The sequence below is a fragment of the Dermochelys coriacea genome, chromosome 7 (genome assembly GCF_009764565.3).
Source record: "Dermochelys coriacea isolate rDerCor1 chromosome 7, rDerCor1.pri.v4, whole genome shotgun sequence".
Classification (NCBI taxonomy): domain Eukaryota; kingdom Metazoa; phylum Chordata; order Testudines; family Dermochelyidae; genus Dermochelys; species Dermochelys coriacea.
Window position 1 is genome coordinate 38,463,138 of NC_050074.1, and position 19,983 is coordinate 38,483,120.

General features: G+C 42.0%; 1 protein-coding gene across 2 annotated transcripts in view; it reads right to left on the reverse strand.

Annotated features, from left to right (window-relative positions):
* Window positions 1–16,245, reverse strand: part of SYN2 (synapsin II) — a 393,703-nt gene extending 377,458 nt beyond the window's left edge. Inside the window, exon 1 of one of the 2 annotated variants that reach the window (XM_038410236.2) lies at window positions 15,364–16,245. In XM_038410236.2, the coding sequence (XP_038266164.1) occupies window positions 15,364–15,734 (371 nt within the window). In that variant the 5' untranslated portion in view covers window positions 15,735–16,245. The remainder of the gene's footprint in view (window positions 1–15,363) is intronic. The other variant, XM_043518660.1, reaches the window with a different exon arrangement.
* Between the last annotated feature and the right edge of the window lie 3,738 nt (window positions 16,246–19,983).

Below are 19,983 nucleotides of genomic sequence, written 5' to 3' on the forward strand. Positions count from 1 at the left end.
ATGAATCTTTAGTACATCTGACACGTAAATATCTTGTGTCGCCGGCTACAACAGTGCCATGCGAATGCCTATTCTCACTTTCAGGTGCCATTGTAAATAAGAAGCGGGAAGCATTTTCTCCTGCAAATATAAACAAACTTGTTTGTCTGAATGATTGGCTGACCAAGAAGTAGGACTTAGTGGACTTGTAGGCTCTCAAGTTTTAAATTATTTTGTTTCTGAATGCAGTTTTTTTGGTACATAATTCTACATTTGTAAGTTCAACTTTCATGATAAAGAGATTGCACTACAGTATTGTATTAGGTGAACTGAAAAATACTATTTCTTGTTTTTTTACAGGGCAAAATACTTGTAATAAAAAATAAATATAAAGTGAGCACTGTGTACTTTGTATTCTGTGTTATAATTAAAATCAATTTGAAAATGCAGAAAACATCCAAACATATTTTCAAAAATGGTATTCGATTGTTTAATTGCACGATTAATTTTTTTTAATGGCTTGACAGCTCTAATGAAAATTGAATGTGTTTGCTGGTATTTTAAATATCACCTTTGAAGAAATTACAGCTTCACTGAAACAAAGATTTCTGCACCAGGGCACCCACTTGAGGAAAATGTGTTAAACATTCTTTCCTCTGTCATGTTATAGCAATAGGACAATGTGGTTCTTTCTGAGGTATGGTAAGCAAGAAAAAGACAAATTAGAGCTTCTTCAGTCAGGCCACCAGCTGTGGCAAGTCAGTCAATTTAATATATACCTACTGACATTCCTAATAATCAGCTGTTAAGAAATCTAGAATAGAATGTAATTAACAGGGATGTTAAAGGTCATTTAAATGAAACTTTACCCTTACAACAAAAATAAAACAAAAAAACCTTGCTTGTTGCTGACTTTGAAAGTAATTAGGTTATAAATAAATTGGTTTGGTTTTAAATGCTAGGAAGCTCTATGATTAATGAATATTGAATACATTGCAGTTGTTGAAATGAAACAGCTAGGTCATGTCAAAAAAATGGCAATGAACACAAATTTACTAAACGGACAGAAAAGATTTGAAAATACTTTTCTAATTAAAAATACTCCTGTGATTTTACTCATCGGAAATCTCAGCTGGGTTAGTGAAGGAGTTTTAAAATAAAACAAGCTCTCAAATACTTCCAGTTTATGCAATCACACTGCATCTTTGAGGAGTATGAGAGAAACATACGCAGTATACAAGAACATAAGAATGGCCATACTGGGTCAGAACAATGGTCCATCTAGTCCAGTACCCTGTCTTCTAACACTGGCCAGGGCTACAGGGAATGGACACAACAGGGCAATTTCAAGTGATCCATCTCCTGTCATCCAATCCCAATTTCTGACAGAAGTTGAGGGACACCTGGAGCATGGGGTTGCATCCCTGACCATACTGGCTAGTAGCCATGGATGGTCCTCTTCTCCATGAACTGATCTAATTCTTTTTTGAACTTTTATACTTTTGCCCTTCACAACATCCCCTGGCAACAAGATCCACAGCTTGACTGCATGTTGTGCAAAGTAGCACTTCTTTATGTTTGTTTTTAACCTGCTGTCTATTATTTCATTGGGTTACCCTTTGTTCTTGTATTATGTAAAGGGGCAAATAATATGTCCTTAATCTTTTTCTCTACACCATTCATAATTTTATAGACCTCTATCTTATCCCCTCCCCCCCCCCCCGTCATCTCTTTTCTAAGCTAAGCAGTCCTACTCTTTTTTATTTCTACTTATTTGGAAGCTGTTCCATACTCCTAATCATTTTTGTTGCCCTTCTCTGTAACTTTCTCCAATTCTATTATACCTTTTATGAGATAGGGTGATCAGGACTGCATGCAGTAATCACGGTACGTCCATTCTTTTGTGTCCATTTCTTGTTCTATTACTAATTTACTAATTTGTGTCTAATTTACCTTCTGCCACGTCTTGACTACATTTCTTTAGTGCTGTCTGATCTTCTTTCTTCACCTTGAGAAGTGAAAACAAATGTCTCTTTGAGATTTAAATATTTGATTGTGTTGCATTGACACATTTTTAAGGATTTTTTGCACTTCTTCATTCTATTCACTTCCAAGTTTGCACTGATGCCAACTCACTCTCAATTTATCCCTCCTGAGTTAAACTATCTGTTTTTGCAGTTAAAGATATATGGCTATTTTCATTTTATTTTTATGACTTTTTTTTTGTTAGAGCTACCTTTTTCAGTGTCAGATTTTTAAATAAAGATGTCTGTAGATCATTCTAACAAAGCACAATCTGTAAATGACATTGACAGTGATGTTCTGATACAAGTTTCATTTTTTTAAATAGCTACCAAAATGCTAAATCAAAGATTTGTGTTGGCATCACAGAAGAGAACTGAGACCCTTAAAAAAATCCCAGTCAAAAGCATAGAAGTTGCTTTTTAAGAAATCTTTGTCAAATGATTGCTATTAACTAAAATATAAACAATAAAATATGTATTTTTCTAAAATTATTTAACACTTCAGTGTACGTTATGCAATGCAAACACTGAAGGAGACAATGCCACTGCTTACATTCAGACTCTACAAGCCCTGTATGCACAAAATTATATTGTGGTCAACGGGTGATCCACACTACAAGAAGGATGTGGAAAAATTGGAAAGAGTCCAGCAGAGGACAACAAAAATGATTAGGGGGCTGGAGCACATGACTTATGAGGAGAGAATGAGGGAACTGGGATTATTTAGTCTGCAGAAGAGACGAATGAGGGGGGATTTGATAGCTGCTTTTAACTACCTGAAAGAGGGTTCCAAAGCGGATAGATCTAGACGCTTCTCAATGGTAGCAGATGACAGAACAAGGAGTAATGGTCTCAAGTTGCAGTGGGGGAAGTTTAAGGTTGGATATTAAGAAAAACTTTTTCACTACGAGGGTGGTGAAGCATTGGAATGGGTTACCTAGGGAGGTGGTAGAATCTCCTTCCTCAGAGGTTTTTAAGGCCCGACTTGACAAAGTCCTGGGATGATTTAGTTGGGGATTGGTCCTGCTTTGAGCAGGGGGTTGGACTAGACGCTCCTTGAGGTCCCTTCCAACCCTGATATTCTATGATTTCATATTCTATGATTCTATGAGATGGAAGGCTCACAGAATCAGGCCGTAAATCAGGCCTGGGCACACATGGCCAAAATACATGTGAAAGACTCAATCTTGAAGCAGTGCAGAAATATATTTTAAATGCGCGATGAAGGAGGCAGTTTCAGATATAAGCAGATAAAAAGAAGAAATCACAAAGATCAAATATTTGTCTTTTAGAACTGACGTAAGGGAGCAGTCAGAAGACACCAGCGGCAGTACACAACAACAATTTGTATTGGTTCTTCAATGCTCAAGAACGAAACTCAACATTCTTGAGCACCATCTACTGAAACCTTATCAATTAACTATTTAAATGGTTTAGAACAACACCTTATCTATTAACTATTTGCATATATACAGACAGTGCACTCATGTAACAGTAGTCACCCTTATTCAGTATAGGGTGTGTCAAGGTTCCTTCCCCACTCTGAACTCTAGGGTATAGATGTGGGGACCTGCATGAAAACCCCCCTAAGCTTATTTTTACCAGCTTAGGTTAAAACTTCCCTAAGGTACAAACTATTTTACCTTTTGCCCCTGGATTTTATTGCTGCCACCACCAAGCATCTAACAAATCTATAACAGGGAAAGAGCCTGTTAGAGAACGTCTTTCCCCCGCAAAATCCTCCCAAACGCTACACTCCCTTTCCTGGGGAAGGCTTGATAAAAATCCTCACCAATTTGCATAGGTGAACACAGACCCAAACCATTGGATCTTAAGAACATTGAAAAAGCACTCAGGTTCTTAAAAGAAGAATTTTAATTGAAGAAAAAGTAAAAGAATCACCTCTGTAAAATCAGGATGGTAAATACCTTACAGGGAAATCAGATTCAAATAATAGAGAATCCCTTTAGGCAAAACCTTAAATTACAAAAAGACACAAAAACAGGAATATACATTCCATTCAGCACAACTTATTTTATCAGCCATTTAAAAAAACAGGATCTAACGCATATCTAACTAGATTGCTTATTAGCCCTTTACAGGAGTTCTGACCTGCATTCCTGTTCTGGTCCCAGCAAAAGCAACACACAGACAGAAAGAACCCTTTGTTTCTCCCTCTCTCCAGCTTTGAAAGTATTTTGTCTCCTCATTGGTCATTTTGGTCAGGTGCCAGCGAGGTTATCCTATTCTTAACCCTTTACAGGTGAAAGGGTTTTTTCCTCTTGCCAGGAGGGATTTAAAGGTGTTTAGCCTTCCCTTTATATTTATGACAGGGTGACAGATGGTCTTCAGAGTCTAAGACGTCAAATGCCGGATTTACGTGAAATGTAGAAATAGCCTGTTTAGATCTGAGCTTTCATGTCTTTTGAATCAAGCGTTCTAGTCCTTTTCTTCCGAGAACGTAAACTGGAAATCACTCCATTCTGAAGGACTTCAAATCACTTTGCACCCTTTTGGGGGCAGCAATTCTCAGGCTACCTCTTATACCACTAGGGCTGCCTCAGACTCTCCTCCAGTTGGATGCCTGAAAATGAACTGCAGTAGAACCTCGGAGTTATGAACACCTCAGGAATGGAGGTGGTTCGTAACTCTGAACAAAACGTTATGGTTGTTCTTTCAAAAGTTTACAACTGAATGTGGATTTGAAACTTTACTATGCAGAAGAAAAATGTGTCTTTTAACCCTCTTAATTTAAATGAAACAAGCACAGAAAGTTTCCTTACCTATTCAATTTTTTAAAAAAACACCTTTCCCTTGATCTTTTTAGTAATTTGTGTGTAACACAATATTGTACTGTATTTGCAAGGTGATTTTGGTTTTGGGGTGTGTGTGTGTGCATGTCTGCTGCTGTCTGATTGCATACTTCTGGTTCCAAATGAGGTACACGGTATGAGGAACCTAGTCCTGGGGAACGTAGGTCCTGCAAGACAGCTCCATTGGGAGGGGACTTGCAGAAGGAAGGAGTAGAGCTCAATATGAACACACAAGTGACATAAGCAGTACATTAACAGAATTACAGAACACACACACACTCACACACACACCCAAAAAGTAACCCTAATAAATGAGTATACCCCAAAGTAATGGGCACATCTGGTAATACATGGTTCTGGTAACATCTACTTTTTATGTCTTTAGAAAGGGTCTGAATAACAGAAAATGAAAATATTGGTTATTTACTGTTCCGGTATATTACAACATATTATTTCCATATAATTACAGCATTTGACCTTAGCCAGTTGTGGCTTTCCTGCATTTTAGCCATTTTCCCTTTCATTTCACACCATTAATCAATTCCTTTTCCTTCTCCATCACTTCAGTATGGTATCACAATCCACCCTCGGGGGGGAAAAAAAAACACTTGCATTCTGATCTTGCATTTTGTACACACAACTAAAAAAATCCACTCACAGGTCTGATATTCCCATCTATATACACAACTAACATTTATATTAACAGGTGAACTCCTGGCCTCATTGTAGTCAAGAGGAGATGCGACTGTGTTTTCAATGGGGCCAGGTCTTCACCCTTGTTCTCGTACAACAGACCTGGCATCATTTAGGACTTATTTTTCAAATGTAATCTCAATCTGGTTACATTTTATGTCTATTTTTCAGGCCCCAAAAGCAGCACAGCTGCTCAAGGATCCATTTTAGGCCCATTTTTATTTAATTTAACATTTATGTTTCATGATGAGAGTCTTCATCTTTTTATACAAACAGCAACATACAACTCATTTGATACTGGTTAGGCTGATTTTGACAAAGACAATGAAACAGAACTTCCCATAATTGCTCTCTCATGTTGACTTTTAAAATTGTGCTCTAATATTTTTTTTATTTTGAGGTCACTATGGGTTCTAAACCTAGAGTGAATAATACTGCGTTCAATCAATTCCTAGTCATGAGAACTCAGAGCATCAGCTCATATTAACTATGATAAAATCTCTTTTTTGCAGTTTTGTAACATTTGGGTTGGGTAAATTGGCTGAACAGCTGTAGATGGTATGTTTTTATTGCATATGTTTAACCATTTGGGTGGTGGGAGGTGCAGTAGAGGCAAAGCTATATGAAAATTGAAGGAAACAATTAAATCAGATAGTTTTTAAAATGTGATATTATATTTGATATTAAGCAATGTTTTTCTTTTATAAGAATTAACAAACTAACAAAATCATCTATAGAATTCTGAGACCATAATTAGAATTTGGAAAAAAAATGTGAAGAGGAAAAAATCCACAAAGGTTTTAAACATAATAAATGTCATTTTACCTAAGGACTGAAAACCCCTTTTCTAAAGGTTCACTTCTCTGTAGATGACACACAGCAAAGCACTTAACTCAGAATGAGACAATTCTTTTGAAAGACCAAGCTCTGAACTATACCTTAAGGACACATTAAATAGCTCACATCCTTCTTAAGGGACACTTTTTCCTCATTTCCCAGTAAATCTTTCAGACCAGTTGAATCTCCTCCTATCCCTCCCCAAAAATACTTTCTCCAAACCAAGAAACTATAAATAAGCTTTCCAAGATTCAACTGGGGAGAGCTATGGGGAAACTGAAAGGTAAGGGTAGAGATTTGATTGAGAATCTGTGAAAAGAAAATAGCTAATTAAGGAGCATGGGCAGTGGCATTGCAACAATTTCTATATGGGGGGGTGCCCAAATCCATTGAACAAAACTGTAAACCCTGTATATGATGGAAACTACTTCAAGCCAAGGGGTGCTGCCACACCCCTAGCATCCCTAGTTCCAGCACCCGAGCCTAGGGAGAGCACAGGATATATCAAATTGAGGGCAAATGGATAAAACTAGAGGTCTAAAGATGTACTGGGAGTGCTGCTGGACAAAAAGATGGATGGAGGAAGGAGAGGCATATGGGTAAATTGCTGGGGGAAGAGGATGGGTTGATGGTACTGAGGAAAGTTAGAGACTTGGTTGCGGAGAGAGATTTGACAGGGCTAGGATAGGAAGCAAATGAAAAAACTGAGAAGCCAGGTGAGAAAAGACTATGAAGGACAATGGACAAAATATGAAGAAAAAGTAGGTCCAACAAACAAAACATGGGAGATAAATGGAGGATAGAGCAAGAAGAGTAGAACAGGGGCCAACGAACAGAGAACAGGAGGCAAGCCAAGAGATAAGATAAAATGGAAGGTGTGAGGAGGGAGAGCTGCAAGGAGCAAAGGTTAATAATGCAATGAATGAAATGGAAGGAGTAAATGGCAGGGAGGGATTTAAGGGGAAGCATGGAAAGTGGGGAAAATGGTGTGTGACCAAAACAGATCTGGGTAGGGGGGAGAAAGAGAGGCAAAGTAAAGATGGAGGAAGAACAGAAATCAAAAGGGATACAGTGAGGTCTAAAATTTTGCTTCTATTCTTTCTCAACATTTGCTGAAAAAATATATAATAAAAATTAAATGTGGATAGGGGAAGGGATCTTTTGGACATCTGATTTCAGTAGGGAGGTGTGCACAGAAGTCTAGTGTACCTGCAGTAAGTGTAGAGAAGAAGCATGCATTCCTTAAAAAAACAAAAACAAAAAACAAAATAAAACCAACTCAGTATACAGCAGAACCTCAGATTTATGAACTCCAGTCAAACACACACACCTCATTTGGAACTGGAAGTACACAATCAGGCAGCAGCAGAGAAAAAAAAACTAAAAATCAAATACAGTACAGTACTGTGCTAAACGTTAACTACTAAAAAAATAAAGGGAAAGCAGCATTTTTCTTCTGCATAGTCAAGTTTCAAAATTGTATTAAGTCAATATTCAGCACACTATTACTGAAAAATTGCTTATGTTCTTATTTTTGCCATATAATTATAAAATAAATCAACTGTAATATAATATTTTACTTACATTTCAGTGTATAGTATATAATACAATATAAACAAGTCATTGTATGAAATTTTAGTTTGTATTGACTTCACCAGTACTTTTTCTGTAGCCCGTTGTAAACCGAGGCAAATACATAGATGAGTTGATGTGCCCGCGGAAAACCTCTGTTTACCCGCAGAGATACATATAACCCTGGTTCAGAACCACTGTCCTAGGCCTTTCTGGAGACAAATACATTAATCAGGAAGGTTCACATCATCATCATCAAGATGTATTTTAAGCATGACAAAATAGCTACAAAATTTCCAAGTTTCCAATTAGCATCATACACACTAGACTATCTGAAAAGTGCTACAACATTTTGTAGAGTTTTTAATTCCACACATGGTGGGTATTTGGAGCATAAATGCCCCCCCCCATGAAAAGCAGTCTACTGGTTTTAGAAAAGTGTGCATCTAGTAGAAATGAAATAACAGACCTCAACCCTATTGTCCCTCTGCAAATTTGTGTACATAGAGTCAATCCCTTACCTCTCTCTAAAAGTGCAAAGTTTCAAAAAGTTCAGTGAACAGAAGATTGTTGGGGGCGGAATAGATCGGGACAAGGAGAAGAAATCTGGAGATAAATGTGAGAAGGGAGGGACAGGAAGTAGAAACAAAAGTGAAACTGTTTGAGCAGCATATTCCAGAAGTCTTGAGGTCTTTCAGAATGTAGTGTTCATTGATTTGAGGTCTACCATACGATTCTCTCCCTAGAAGGGAAAACCTATAATGGCAGCAGGCTGTAAAAGAGACCCAGTTTGGGAATATTTTAATGAAGTTCCTCTACCTGTGGGTAAAAGACACGGCAAACAGTGCAACAAAGAAATGCAAGGCCTGGTTGCCCAAATGAAACAACATCATGAGAAGTGTTCCTCTGGGATCACTGCAGGAGGCTCTCTCTCCCATTACAGCTTCATTTTGCAGTCCTCTTCTAGCTCTGCCCTCACTGAAACTCCCTGTGACACTTTATAGCCCACATGCAGCCCCACTCCCTTAACTGGCTCAACTAGGAGCACCTGCTCTGGCTGGTCCTATTTTCATTCTGGGGGCCAGCCATCCTGTGATACTGTGGCTTCCATTATTCTGTTCTCTCCTGGTTTTCCCCTTACCTGTGTAATCACTCCTTCGATGTGTCTTTTGGACCATTCTTCTCATCCTCCCACCAACTTTCTGGGGGAGTTTCACAGAGTTCCTTGGCCCTTTTCCTTCTCCCGCTACACCTCATCTGAGTAATCTGATCCACAAACACAAATTCATTTGTCATCTCTACACGGATGACACACAGATCTACCTCTCTATTCCAGACCTGTCTCCTGGCCAAACTAAACTTGGCCTGTCTCTCTGACATCTCCTCCTGGATGGCTAGCCATCAGCTCAAGCTTAACATGGCTGAAACAGAGTTCTTAATCTTCCTCCACAAGCACTTCACATTATTCCCTTTCTTGGTCACTGGGGAGTATCACCACCCTGACTGACAATCAGGCCCATAACTTAGAAGTCTTTTCTGATTCTGGCCTCTCTGTAGGTCAGGGATCTCAAACTCAAATCACCACGGGGGCCACATGAGGACGAGTACATTGGCTTGAGGGCCGCATCACTAAGATCTTTTCATACAAAGATACAACCACCCCTACTCTATCTCCGGCCCCACCCCCACTCCACCCCTTATATGAGGCCCCACCTCTTCCCACCCCTTCCCTGCCCTATTCCAACCCCTTCCCCAAATCTCTGCCCCAGCCCCACCTCTTCTCCGCCTACTCCCCTGAGCGTGCCACGTCTCCACTCCTCCCCTTTCCTCCTAGGAAGTCCTAAGTGCTGCCACACAGCTCTTGGTGTCGGGAAGCACTGGGAGGTAGGCGGAGTCGGCATGCTCAGGCGAAGGGGGTTGGGGTGGAGTCGGCACCTATGGTGGGCCACAGGAAACAGCTCACCCGTGGGCCGCATGTTTGAGACCTTTGCGCTAGGTCCTCACATCCAAGCCATGTCTAAGTCTTGCAGATTCTTACTGCACAACATGTCTAAGATACGGCCTTTCCTACCCATCCACGTAGCTAGAAATCACATCTCTATTATTGCAACATGCTTTTCTCTACTCTTGACAAATGTAATCTTGCCCCTCTCATATCCATTCAGAATGTTGCTGCAAAGAAAATGTTCCTAGCCTGTTAAATTCGATCCTTCCACTGGGTCCCCATTCTCTATCACACCAAACGTAAGCTGCTTGTCTTCACTTTCAAGGCTCTTCACAGTATACTCCCACCACCTAAAATCTAGCGTTCATGACTGAAATGTCTACTCCCAACTCCCATCAGACCATGAGGCCAGCCTCCATTGCTCACTTGTTACATTTTCAAACAAGCACCTTTGTGCTTTCTCTCATGCTGACCCTCATGCTTGGGAGGAGCTTCCTGTAAACATTTGCAAAGCCATATAATTGTTCTCCTTCAAATCCCTCCTTAGAACTCCCCTTTGCCATGATATCTAAAAAAACTTGACAACTGTTGTACCACTGCCTACCTACTGACCAATACTGTTTCACTGTTTCCTTATACTCCATCAGTCTGTCTGCATCCATCTGTTGTCTTGTCTTATACTTAGACTGTACACTCTTTGGGGCAAGAGACATCTTTTTTGTTCTGTTTTTGTACAGTTCCTAGCACAATGGGATCCTGGTTCATGACTGGGACTTAGACACTAGTACATATAAATCAGTCAGCCAATCAAAAACCCAACACACAAACACACGACCTAGAGTTGCAGAACCAGACCCTGCACTGAACGGATCAGTCGTACCTCTTACTAACAAGACAGTTAAAGCCAAAAGAAAGTTAAAAGTCTATTATCTTCACCACTTCACTGCATAGACAATGAAAATATACTGCTCAATTTAATTTCTTTCGTAGGGAGGCACATTCTGTTTCTTGTGCACTCTGCTGTTTGTGTTTACAACATGATGAGGAATGATTTGCTTTTAAATGACTTTTCATTAATCTTATAAAAAGAAAATCTCCTGTTCATAGAGAAATCCTCCTATCCGTCCTAAAACCTTTTTAAAAATAAATATATTTTGGGCCTAGAACAAGAAGAATGTATCCCTAATGCAGTGAACACCAGTGCTACATGACGCTCTGAAAAGGTACTGACACAAAACAAAATTTGTGCCTTTTTAAGGCTTTAAGCTTTGGATGCTTTCATCCGCTTCTTCGTATAGCTTCAACTGTGCTGCCAGTCATTCTTGTTTTGAAGTTTTCATGCAGAAGACCAGGCAGCAGATAATTAGGAAGTTTTCAGCACTCTATCTGCTTTCCAGAGAATAAACAAAAGCTCCTAACAAAAACCAAAAACACAGTTAAATGTAAAAATATACTTAGAACACAAGAACGGCCATACTGGGTCAGACCAAAGGTCCATCTAGCCCAGTCTCTGGTCTTCCGACAGAGGCCAATGCCAGATGCCCCAGAGGGAAGGAATAGAGCAGGTAATCATCAAGTGATCCATCCCCTCTTGCCCATTCTCAGCTTCTGGTAAAGAGAGGCTAGGGACACCATCCTTGCCCATCCTGGCTAATAGCTATTGATGGACTGATCCTCCATGAATTTATCTAGTTGTTTTTTAAACCCTATTATAGTCTTGGCCTTTACAACATCCCCTGGCAAAGAGTTCCACAGGTTGACTGTGTGTTGCATGAAGAAATACTTCCTTTTGTTTGTTTTAAACCTGCTGCCTCTTAATTTCATTTGGTGACCCCTAATTCTTGTGTTATGAGAAGGAGTAAATAACAACACATCTTTATTTACTTTTTCCACACCAGTCAGAATACAAAATAAGAGATGTTTTTAAGGTGCAGAGCTTTCTTGTTCAAATATTTCCAGTGACTTCCTTTTCCGCTTAGCCACCATGTTGGCAGTACTCCAAGCATCGAGCAGGATTCAGCGAGGGCATCAGATGGGTCATGCATGCCCCTAGAGAACATCAGAAGACAGCTGTAATGTAAGTGCAGAGGGGCACTGCTGCCATGTACACTGCCCAAACCGGTCAGTCTCTACGCAAAAGAATAAATGGACACAAATCAGATGGCAAGAATTGTAACGTTCAAAAACTAGTCGGAGAACACTTCAACTTCCCTGGACATTCAATTACAGACCTAAAAGTCACAATTATTCAACAAAAAAACTTTTAAAACAGACTCCAATGAGAAACAACAGAACTGGGATTAATCTGCAAACTGGACACCATTAAATTAGGTTTGAATAAAGACTGGGAGTGGATGAGTCATTACACCAACTAAAAACTATTTCCCCATGCTAATTTTCCCCCTACTGTTACTCACACCTTCTTGTCAACTGTTGGAAATGGGCCATCCCGATTATCACTACAAAAGTTTTTTTTTCTCCTGCTGATAATAGCCCACCTTAATCAATTGGTCTCATTAAGAGTTGGTATGGCAACCCCTATTTTTTCATGTTTTCTGTATATATCTTCCTACTGTATTTTCTACTGCATGCATCTGATGAAGTGGGCTTTAGCCCATGAAAGCTTATCCTCAAATAAATCTGTTAGTCTCTAAGGTGCCACAAGTACTCCTCGTTCTTTCTGCTGATACAGACTAACACGACTACCACTCTGAAACCTGCTTCTTTCATAGTTTTTCTCATAAATTTTACCTTTTATGGGGTTCTTATACCTTCCTCTGCAGCATCTGGTTCTGGCCATTGTATCAGATTTAATCCACTCTGGCATTTCCTGTGTTTCTATAAAGCTGTAACTCAAATACAGTTACACACGTTCAAGCTATAAAATAAGGACAGTGTAACTCAACATGTTAAAAGCAGCTTTCCAAGCTGTTTTCTCATATTAAACTAACCTGTATTTGTATACCAGCCTAAAATTCAGGATAAAACCCGAACAACTCAACTTATTTCTCAAATAGTTACTTTTCTGTCTCAGAACATAGTCTTTTTCCTGTGTCATTTGACAGTAGTTCTATATACTTAATTTTGTCAAACTGCATGTCTTTGCATCACGCAGCACAGGGTCTAGCTAACAGATCATGATTATGGAACAGAATAGCATGCATTAATTCATCTATTACAAGAGTAAGTTGAAATATTTTTAAATATTTATTCAGGTTAGCATACATCGTGTATATCCTGTTTTTCTTCCTGCTAGTCAAATTATATGGCAGTTCAACAAATATCTACAAGGATTTGCATCATTTTAAAAGGTACAAAGCCACTAATACTTATTTACTTTTGAAATCTATTTACATTTAGGCAATTATTTAAAAGGTTGTAATCACAAAATGGCTATTTCTTGGGGGAAGGGGGAACAGGAGGAGAAGCTAGGCCAAATAAAATTTAAAAAACCACCACCAAACTGACTCTAAACTGTTCTTTCCAGAAGTCCCATGTATTGTTTCCACAGAAAGGCAGAGTAAAATAAACAGGCATGAACAGAAATATGTACACTTGTGAACACATCTACTCTCCTAACAGGGATGTACAAGCAGTCGTACCTAACATACATTTACAAAACAGAGTTTATCAGCACTAGCAAGTCTCGGTAAAGACAGATTCAGTTAACTGTTATTGCACTATAAACCTGCTGAAATTACAGTGCCCGTACACTAACCTGGACAACCTCATCATTACAAATACACAGGCTGATGCTAATAGGTATGGAAAGGCCTCACAAGGGACTGACTTTACTGGTCAAGCAATTTAGGTATATTTGATTTTGAAATTGGGATTTGTACACTGTGGAAATACTTTATTTTTCTTTAAACCTAATAAAAAGAAAAAAGATCCCCTATTTATAACTTCAGACTATAAAACAATGAGTTGTGTCCATGGAAGGTTAAGTATCTTCTCTGATTGAGCATACCGCTTTTCTTCTACCCAACACATAAAACCATTTTTTGCCTAACATTTAAAGCATCATAATTCAATTTTCTTTGTCACAGATTTAGGATGTTGTTTTTCTTTCTCTATTCTTAATGCATTTGTTTTTTAAATTTTATTTCAAATATTGTATCAAGATAGGATATTTTATTTTATTTAATATTCAACCATTAAGCTACTTGTGGTTTTTCCTCCATTTTAACATAAAACATCTCGTAAAATGGTTTTGAAATATGTTCCTGAATGTAAATAAAATATACTTAGTCTCCATTAATAAAACAATTTCTACACATTATAAAAAAACTTGCCTTATTGATTTTAGCCTGCATTATTAATAAGCAGTGTTCAGAAACTGGAGATTGTCATTATGATGCTGACTGCAATACAACACATCATGTCTGTACACATTACAGGAGGAAAGTTAACAAACAGAATGAACAAACACATGGCCTGTCTGCATGATACATCATGGCACATATCATCCTCATGTATGGTGTTCTGACATGAATTAGTGATAAAGAGTTCTCATAGATTTATAAACACCAGTACCGGTACTAATTAGATACAAGAATAAATAATAGGTCAGCATATCAATTCCTCAATCTTAATTTTTTATTAAGATTAAACTAGAAGAAAAATAGCCTGACACAACAAGAAGAACTAAAAAGTTAACTCTTAAACTCTAATTATGTAATTCTACAGTGATGGGCAAAATGTTTAGGCTGACTATCAGTATGCTTATTAATCAATAAACAAGCCATACAAATTTTAGACACTGCGACATAATTGCGAAGACCTGCATGAAAACAAGTCCCCTCATACATATAAATGTGTGCACTTGCATAGTCATACTACAGTCACATACAAATCAGATATATATCCTACCTGTGTAGAGTATTCCCACGTTTACACAAGATAAAAATAACTTTTGATCTCATTAGACTATCAAGTATATTCTTCCCTAGGAGGGTAAATATATTCCATGGAGTACATTTCTAAAAAATTGATTTAATTCCCTTTTATGTACGTTGGCATTTGTTGGCTTTTGATTCATCTTCCAAAACTACAACTGATTTTTCTACAGACACCAACCAATCTGACTGCTTTAAAAAGGGGGCGCGGGGGGTTCAGAACAGAAATGAAATAGTTGTACCCCTCACCGGCTAGCTCCAAAGCGAACCATCGTCTCATGCTCAGTGTCCATGCAAACTGACCATCTGCAACTGTAAGAACAACTGGTTCTGACACCATCTTCTTACCCCAAAGCGGGTGAGTTTCATGCACTTCTGTTATACTGCGTGAGCCAGCCCTGGAAAACAGGGTGCTTCCCACCCCACCCAAAGGTGAGCCTTCACCACTGAAGCAAACAGGCATTCCCAGGCACAGAGCCACCCAACACCTGGCCATTAAAAGCGGGGAAAGAAAAAGGAGGAAGGCTGTTCATAGACATCGACACCGTGAGAGAGGGGAGGCTGGGGGGAACGTGTGTGGAGGCTCAAAGGGGGGCACCTACCAGTCCGTATGCGGCTCATCAATGACCAGCAGCAGCTTGAACTTTTTGGCTGCCGCTGAGGAAGCGGCGGACGCCGCATCCACCAAGCCGGCCGAGGCTGCCGTCTGCTTCACGGCGTTAGAGAGGGAGCTGAAGAAGCTGCTGCCCGCCGAGTGCTGCTGCTGCTGCTGCTGGGGTGGTGCCGACTGCGGCGGCTGCCGGCGCTCCACGGCCGGGGAGGCGGCGGCGGCGGCAGCGGCAGGAGCCGCCGAGGAGGCAGAGGGCGGCGGCGGCTGCTGGGGCTCCGGCCGCTGCAGGTCGGTCATGTAGCCATTGGGCAGGTTGGCGATGAAGCTGCTGTCCGACAGCCTGCGCCGCAGAAAGTTCATCATCTGGCCGGGATCCGGGGGAGCTGCTGGCGAGAATGCGGCGAGGAGGAGGAGAAGGAGAAGGGGCGGCGCGCTGCAGCGGGCTCGGCTCCTGCCCGGGCGCTGCGCTGTGCAGGCGGGCTCGCTCGCAGGCTGCAGCCCCAATGAGGGGAGGCTCTGCCTTCCCTGGAGCAGCGGGCCGGCGGCGGCGGCTTCCCTCCCCCTGCTCCCTCCAGTCCCTAGGTGGCAGCCGCCCAAGGCTGGTCTGCGGGGAGCGCGCCGCGGGCCAGAGGCAGGGCTGGGCTAACGCCTGGCCGGGGCCCCAGGAGCGCTCCCAGCGGGGCCTGGTTCAGGGCGGGCTCTGCCCCGCACAGCCCCCTGCACTGCTCTGGAGGGCTCCACAGCCGCAATGCACAGCCCTCGGCCCCCAGAGCCCACCGCTCCTCCGGGGCTGGGGGCAGGCCCGCCCCGGCACCGAACCGTTCCTCGGGGCTCTTCCCTGCCCACACACACACTGCCAGCGGGAGGGGACATAGCCCCGCACAGGGGGCTCCACGACTCTGCCAGGAGGGCTCAGCTGCACAGGCCCAGCACCTCCCTCGTGGGCCCAGGGCTGCACAGGAGCTTTGGGGGGCCAGAGAAAATCTGAAACTGAGGCCTGTCCACCCTTGCAGAAAGATTACCGGGGGGGGGGGGGACAAGATTGGAGAGAGCCATACATCGGCACCCCCGCAGCAGCACTTCTCTGGTATAGGGCTGGGCCTGGCTCCCTACTCTGGACATTGTAACCTTGTGTGAAGGTGGCAGTGCAATTCAGGTTTGGCCCAGTGGCCCCTCGATTATGACACAAGGGCTGCCAGGCCAAACCTGAGTGGTGCTAAGACCTTGCATGCCTCATTGCAGTGCCACTCAGTTTGGGGACCCTCTCAAATGGGGCTAGGGACCCTTTGTGGGCAGCCCTGAATTGGGCTAAGTCCCACAGGTGTAACCCACACTATAGGCAATGCATAGAGTGGCTATGGTAGTGTGGGCGCAGCCAGACTTCTCTCAGAATCCCACCTTGATCAACTGTTCTTTATCTATGAGGCAGTGGGGGTGTCATGCTCTATGCCATGGGTGACTTGGCTGAAGGGGAGCTAGACCTGGAAAGCACTTCTCCATCAGTTTGGAAATTTGTTAATTATATTTCACTGAGCACCTCTCCTAAGTCAAGGCACTGGTGAGACCTCACCTAGAATACTGTGTGCAGTTCTGGTCTCCCATGTTTAAAAAGGATGAATTCAAACTGGAGCAGGTACAGAGAAGGGCTACTAGGATGATCCGAGGAATGGAAAACTTGTCTTATGAAAGGAGACTTAAGGAGCTTGGCTTGTTTAGCCTAACTAAAAGAAGGTTGAGGGGAGATATGATTGCTCTCTATAAATATATCAGAGGGATAAATATAGGAGAGGGAGAGGAATTATTTAAGCTCAGCACCAATGTGGACACAAGAACAAATGGGTATAAACTGGCCACCAGGAAGTTTAGACTTGAAATCAGACAAAGGTTTTTAACCATCAGAGGAGTGAAGTTTTGGAATAACCTTCCAAGGGAAGCAGTGGGGGCAAAAGATCTATCTGGTTTTAAGATTCTACTCGATAAGTTTATGGAGGAGATGGTATGATGGGATAATGGGATTTTGGTAAGTAATTGATCTTTAAATATTCAGGGTAAATAGGCCAAATCCCCTGAGATGGGATATTAGATGGATGGGATCTGATTTACTATAGAAAATTCTTTCCTGGGTATCTGGCTGGTGAATCTTGCCCATGTGCTCAGGGTTTGGCTGATTGCCATGTTTGGGGTCGGGAGGGAGTTTTCCTCCAGGGCAGATTGGAGAGACCCTGGAGGTTTTTTTGCCTTCCTCTGTAGCATGGGGCATGGTTGACTGGAGGGAGGCTTCTCTGCTCCTTGAAGTTTTGAACCATGATTTGAGGACTTCAATAGCTCAGACATGGGTGAGGTTTTTCATAGGAGTGGTGGGTGACATTCTGTGGCCTGCGCTGTGCAGGAAGTCGGACTAGATGATCAGAGTGGTCCCTTCTGACCTTAGTATCTATGAATCTATGAATCTAAGTCAGTCCCTACCTCCAGCAATTACTACCTAAATAAATATCAACATGTTTATGCTAACTAGCAAACTAAATAAGAAGTAGCATTGGAACCATCCCAGTAAATTGGCCACTTTATTCAGTAATCCAGTATTCCAAACATACACTGTACTAGTTACCTGGAACTGCTGATGTTACTTCTTTAATAAAACTTTTTAAATGTTAGAGAACTAAAACTGTTTCATGTCAGTTTGTGATTATGAATGGAGCCTGACTTACAGCCTGAGTACTGGATCTCTGTTTATCATAATAAGTAACACAGAACAGGCAACAGCAGCTCAAGCTTCCTCAAAGTGCATCTGAGCTTTCATAACATGCCCGTCTCTGTATTATCTGAGCAGCAGGTACTCTCATCCTAAGGCTGGAGAGTGGGAAGAACAACTGGGGCCATAGTTCTGGACCAAGATCACTCCAGCCAAAGGAAGTAACATCTTGCTTAAGTGGTCTACACTATACACAAGCAGCAGTAGCAATGTCAGACTCTGAGCAGCAAAACCAGCTGGCTGCTCGGTATCCCATCTCAAGCACCACACGACAGTCTTAACTCTGCCCCACAGTGACACCAACACATATGCAAACCTAATGTGTCTTTAAAAATCAGTTTCTTCTAAGCAGAGGCCACAATGCAATAATGCCTTAATCATAAAATCAGTGTATATTGGGGTAGGCAACCTATGGCACATGTGCCAAAGGCAGAGGGGTGGACAAGTGGGGCAATTTGCCCCGGGCCCTGCAGGGGCCTCCATGAGAGTTTTCAGGGGCCCCCATGAGAGTTTTCAGCAGCGGGGGGTCCTTCAGTGCTGCCGAACACACCTAGAGTGAAGGACCCACCGCCGCTTCTTCTGCTCTGGATCTTCGGCAGCGGAGGTCCTTCTGCTCCATGTCTTCGGCAAAGTGCTCCAAAGACCCGGAGCAGAAGGACCTCCGCCACCAAAGACCCCAGGCCGCCTGAATCCTCTGGGCGGCCTTGGCCAAAGGCAGCATGCAAGCTGATTTTCAGTGGCACTCACACTGCCCAGGTCCTGGCCACTGGTCCCGGGGGCTCCGCTGCTGGCCTGGGGTACCGTCCGCCGGCCCACTGCTAGCTGGGGATCCATCTGTTGGCCATGCTCAGCCCGCTGCCGGCCCCAGGTCCTGGCCACCGGTCCGGGGGGGGCTCTGCTGCCAGCCTGGAGTCCGAGCCGCCAGCCTGGGGCTCTGCAGCCACCCCCAGCTGTGGCCCACTGGCCCCAGCCTGGGGCAATGAGGGTGCAGACAGGGGCAAGAGGGGGTACACCTCAGCACTCTCACCTTAAAAATTGTTCCAGCGCTACTGCGCTGGGATATTTTTAAATCCTGATTTTCGGCTTACATCACTATCACGCCACGTGGAACAGCGCACTGCATTTGATGTGGAGATTAGAATGTACATGCAAGAACTGGAATCAGAATTTTCTGACAGATTTCAAAATTTCCAGCAATTTGGCCCAATGCTTTCTTTTCTAATTAAACCTGAAAAGTTCAATGAAAGCGACTTGGATCTGTCTGTATTTCAGTGGAGGGGTGTTGAAGATTTCGAAATGCAGCTCTTTCCATTAAAAAGCTCAGAATTGTGGGCTTCAAAGTTTGGAGATCTGTGGCGTGCACTTGAAGCTTCTGAGAGATCATGGGGCCTCTATTCTGAACTGCTGGATGTCCCTGTCAGTGAAATTTAACGGTTTGAAGAAAATTGCATTTGCAGTGCTTTCAGCATTTGGATCCATATACCTGTGTGAACTGATATTTTCACACATGAAATCTGTCCTCTGTCCCTCTTGGAGCCAGTTAACAACTGATCACTCAGAAGCCTGTGTGCAGCTTAAAGTATCCAAATATGTGCCAGACATTGGAAAACTCAGCAAGGAAAAGCAAGGGCAAAGGATCACACTAAACTGATAAGATCTGCATTTAAATTTCATTTTAAATGAAGCTTCTTAAACATTTTAAAAACCTTATTTACTTTGAATACAATAATCGTTTAGTTATATATTATAGACTGATAGAAAGAGACCTTCTAAAAATATTAAAATGTATTACTGGCACGCAAAACCTTAAATTAAAGTGAATAAATGAAGACTCGGCACACCACTTCTGAAAGGTTGCCG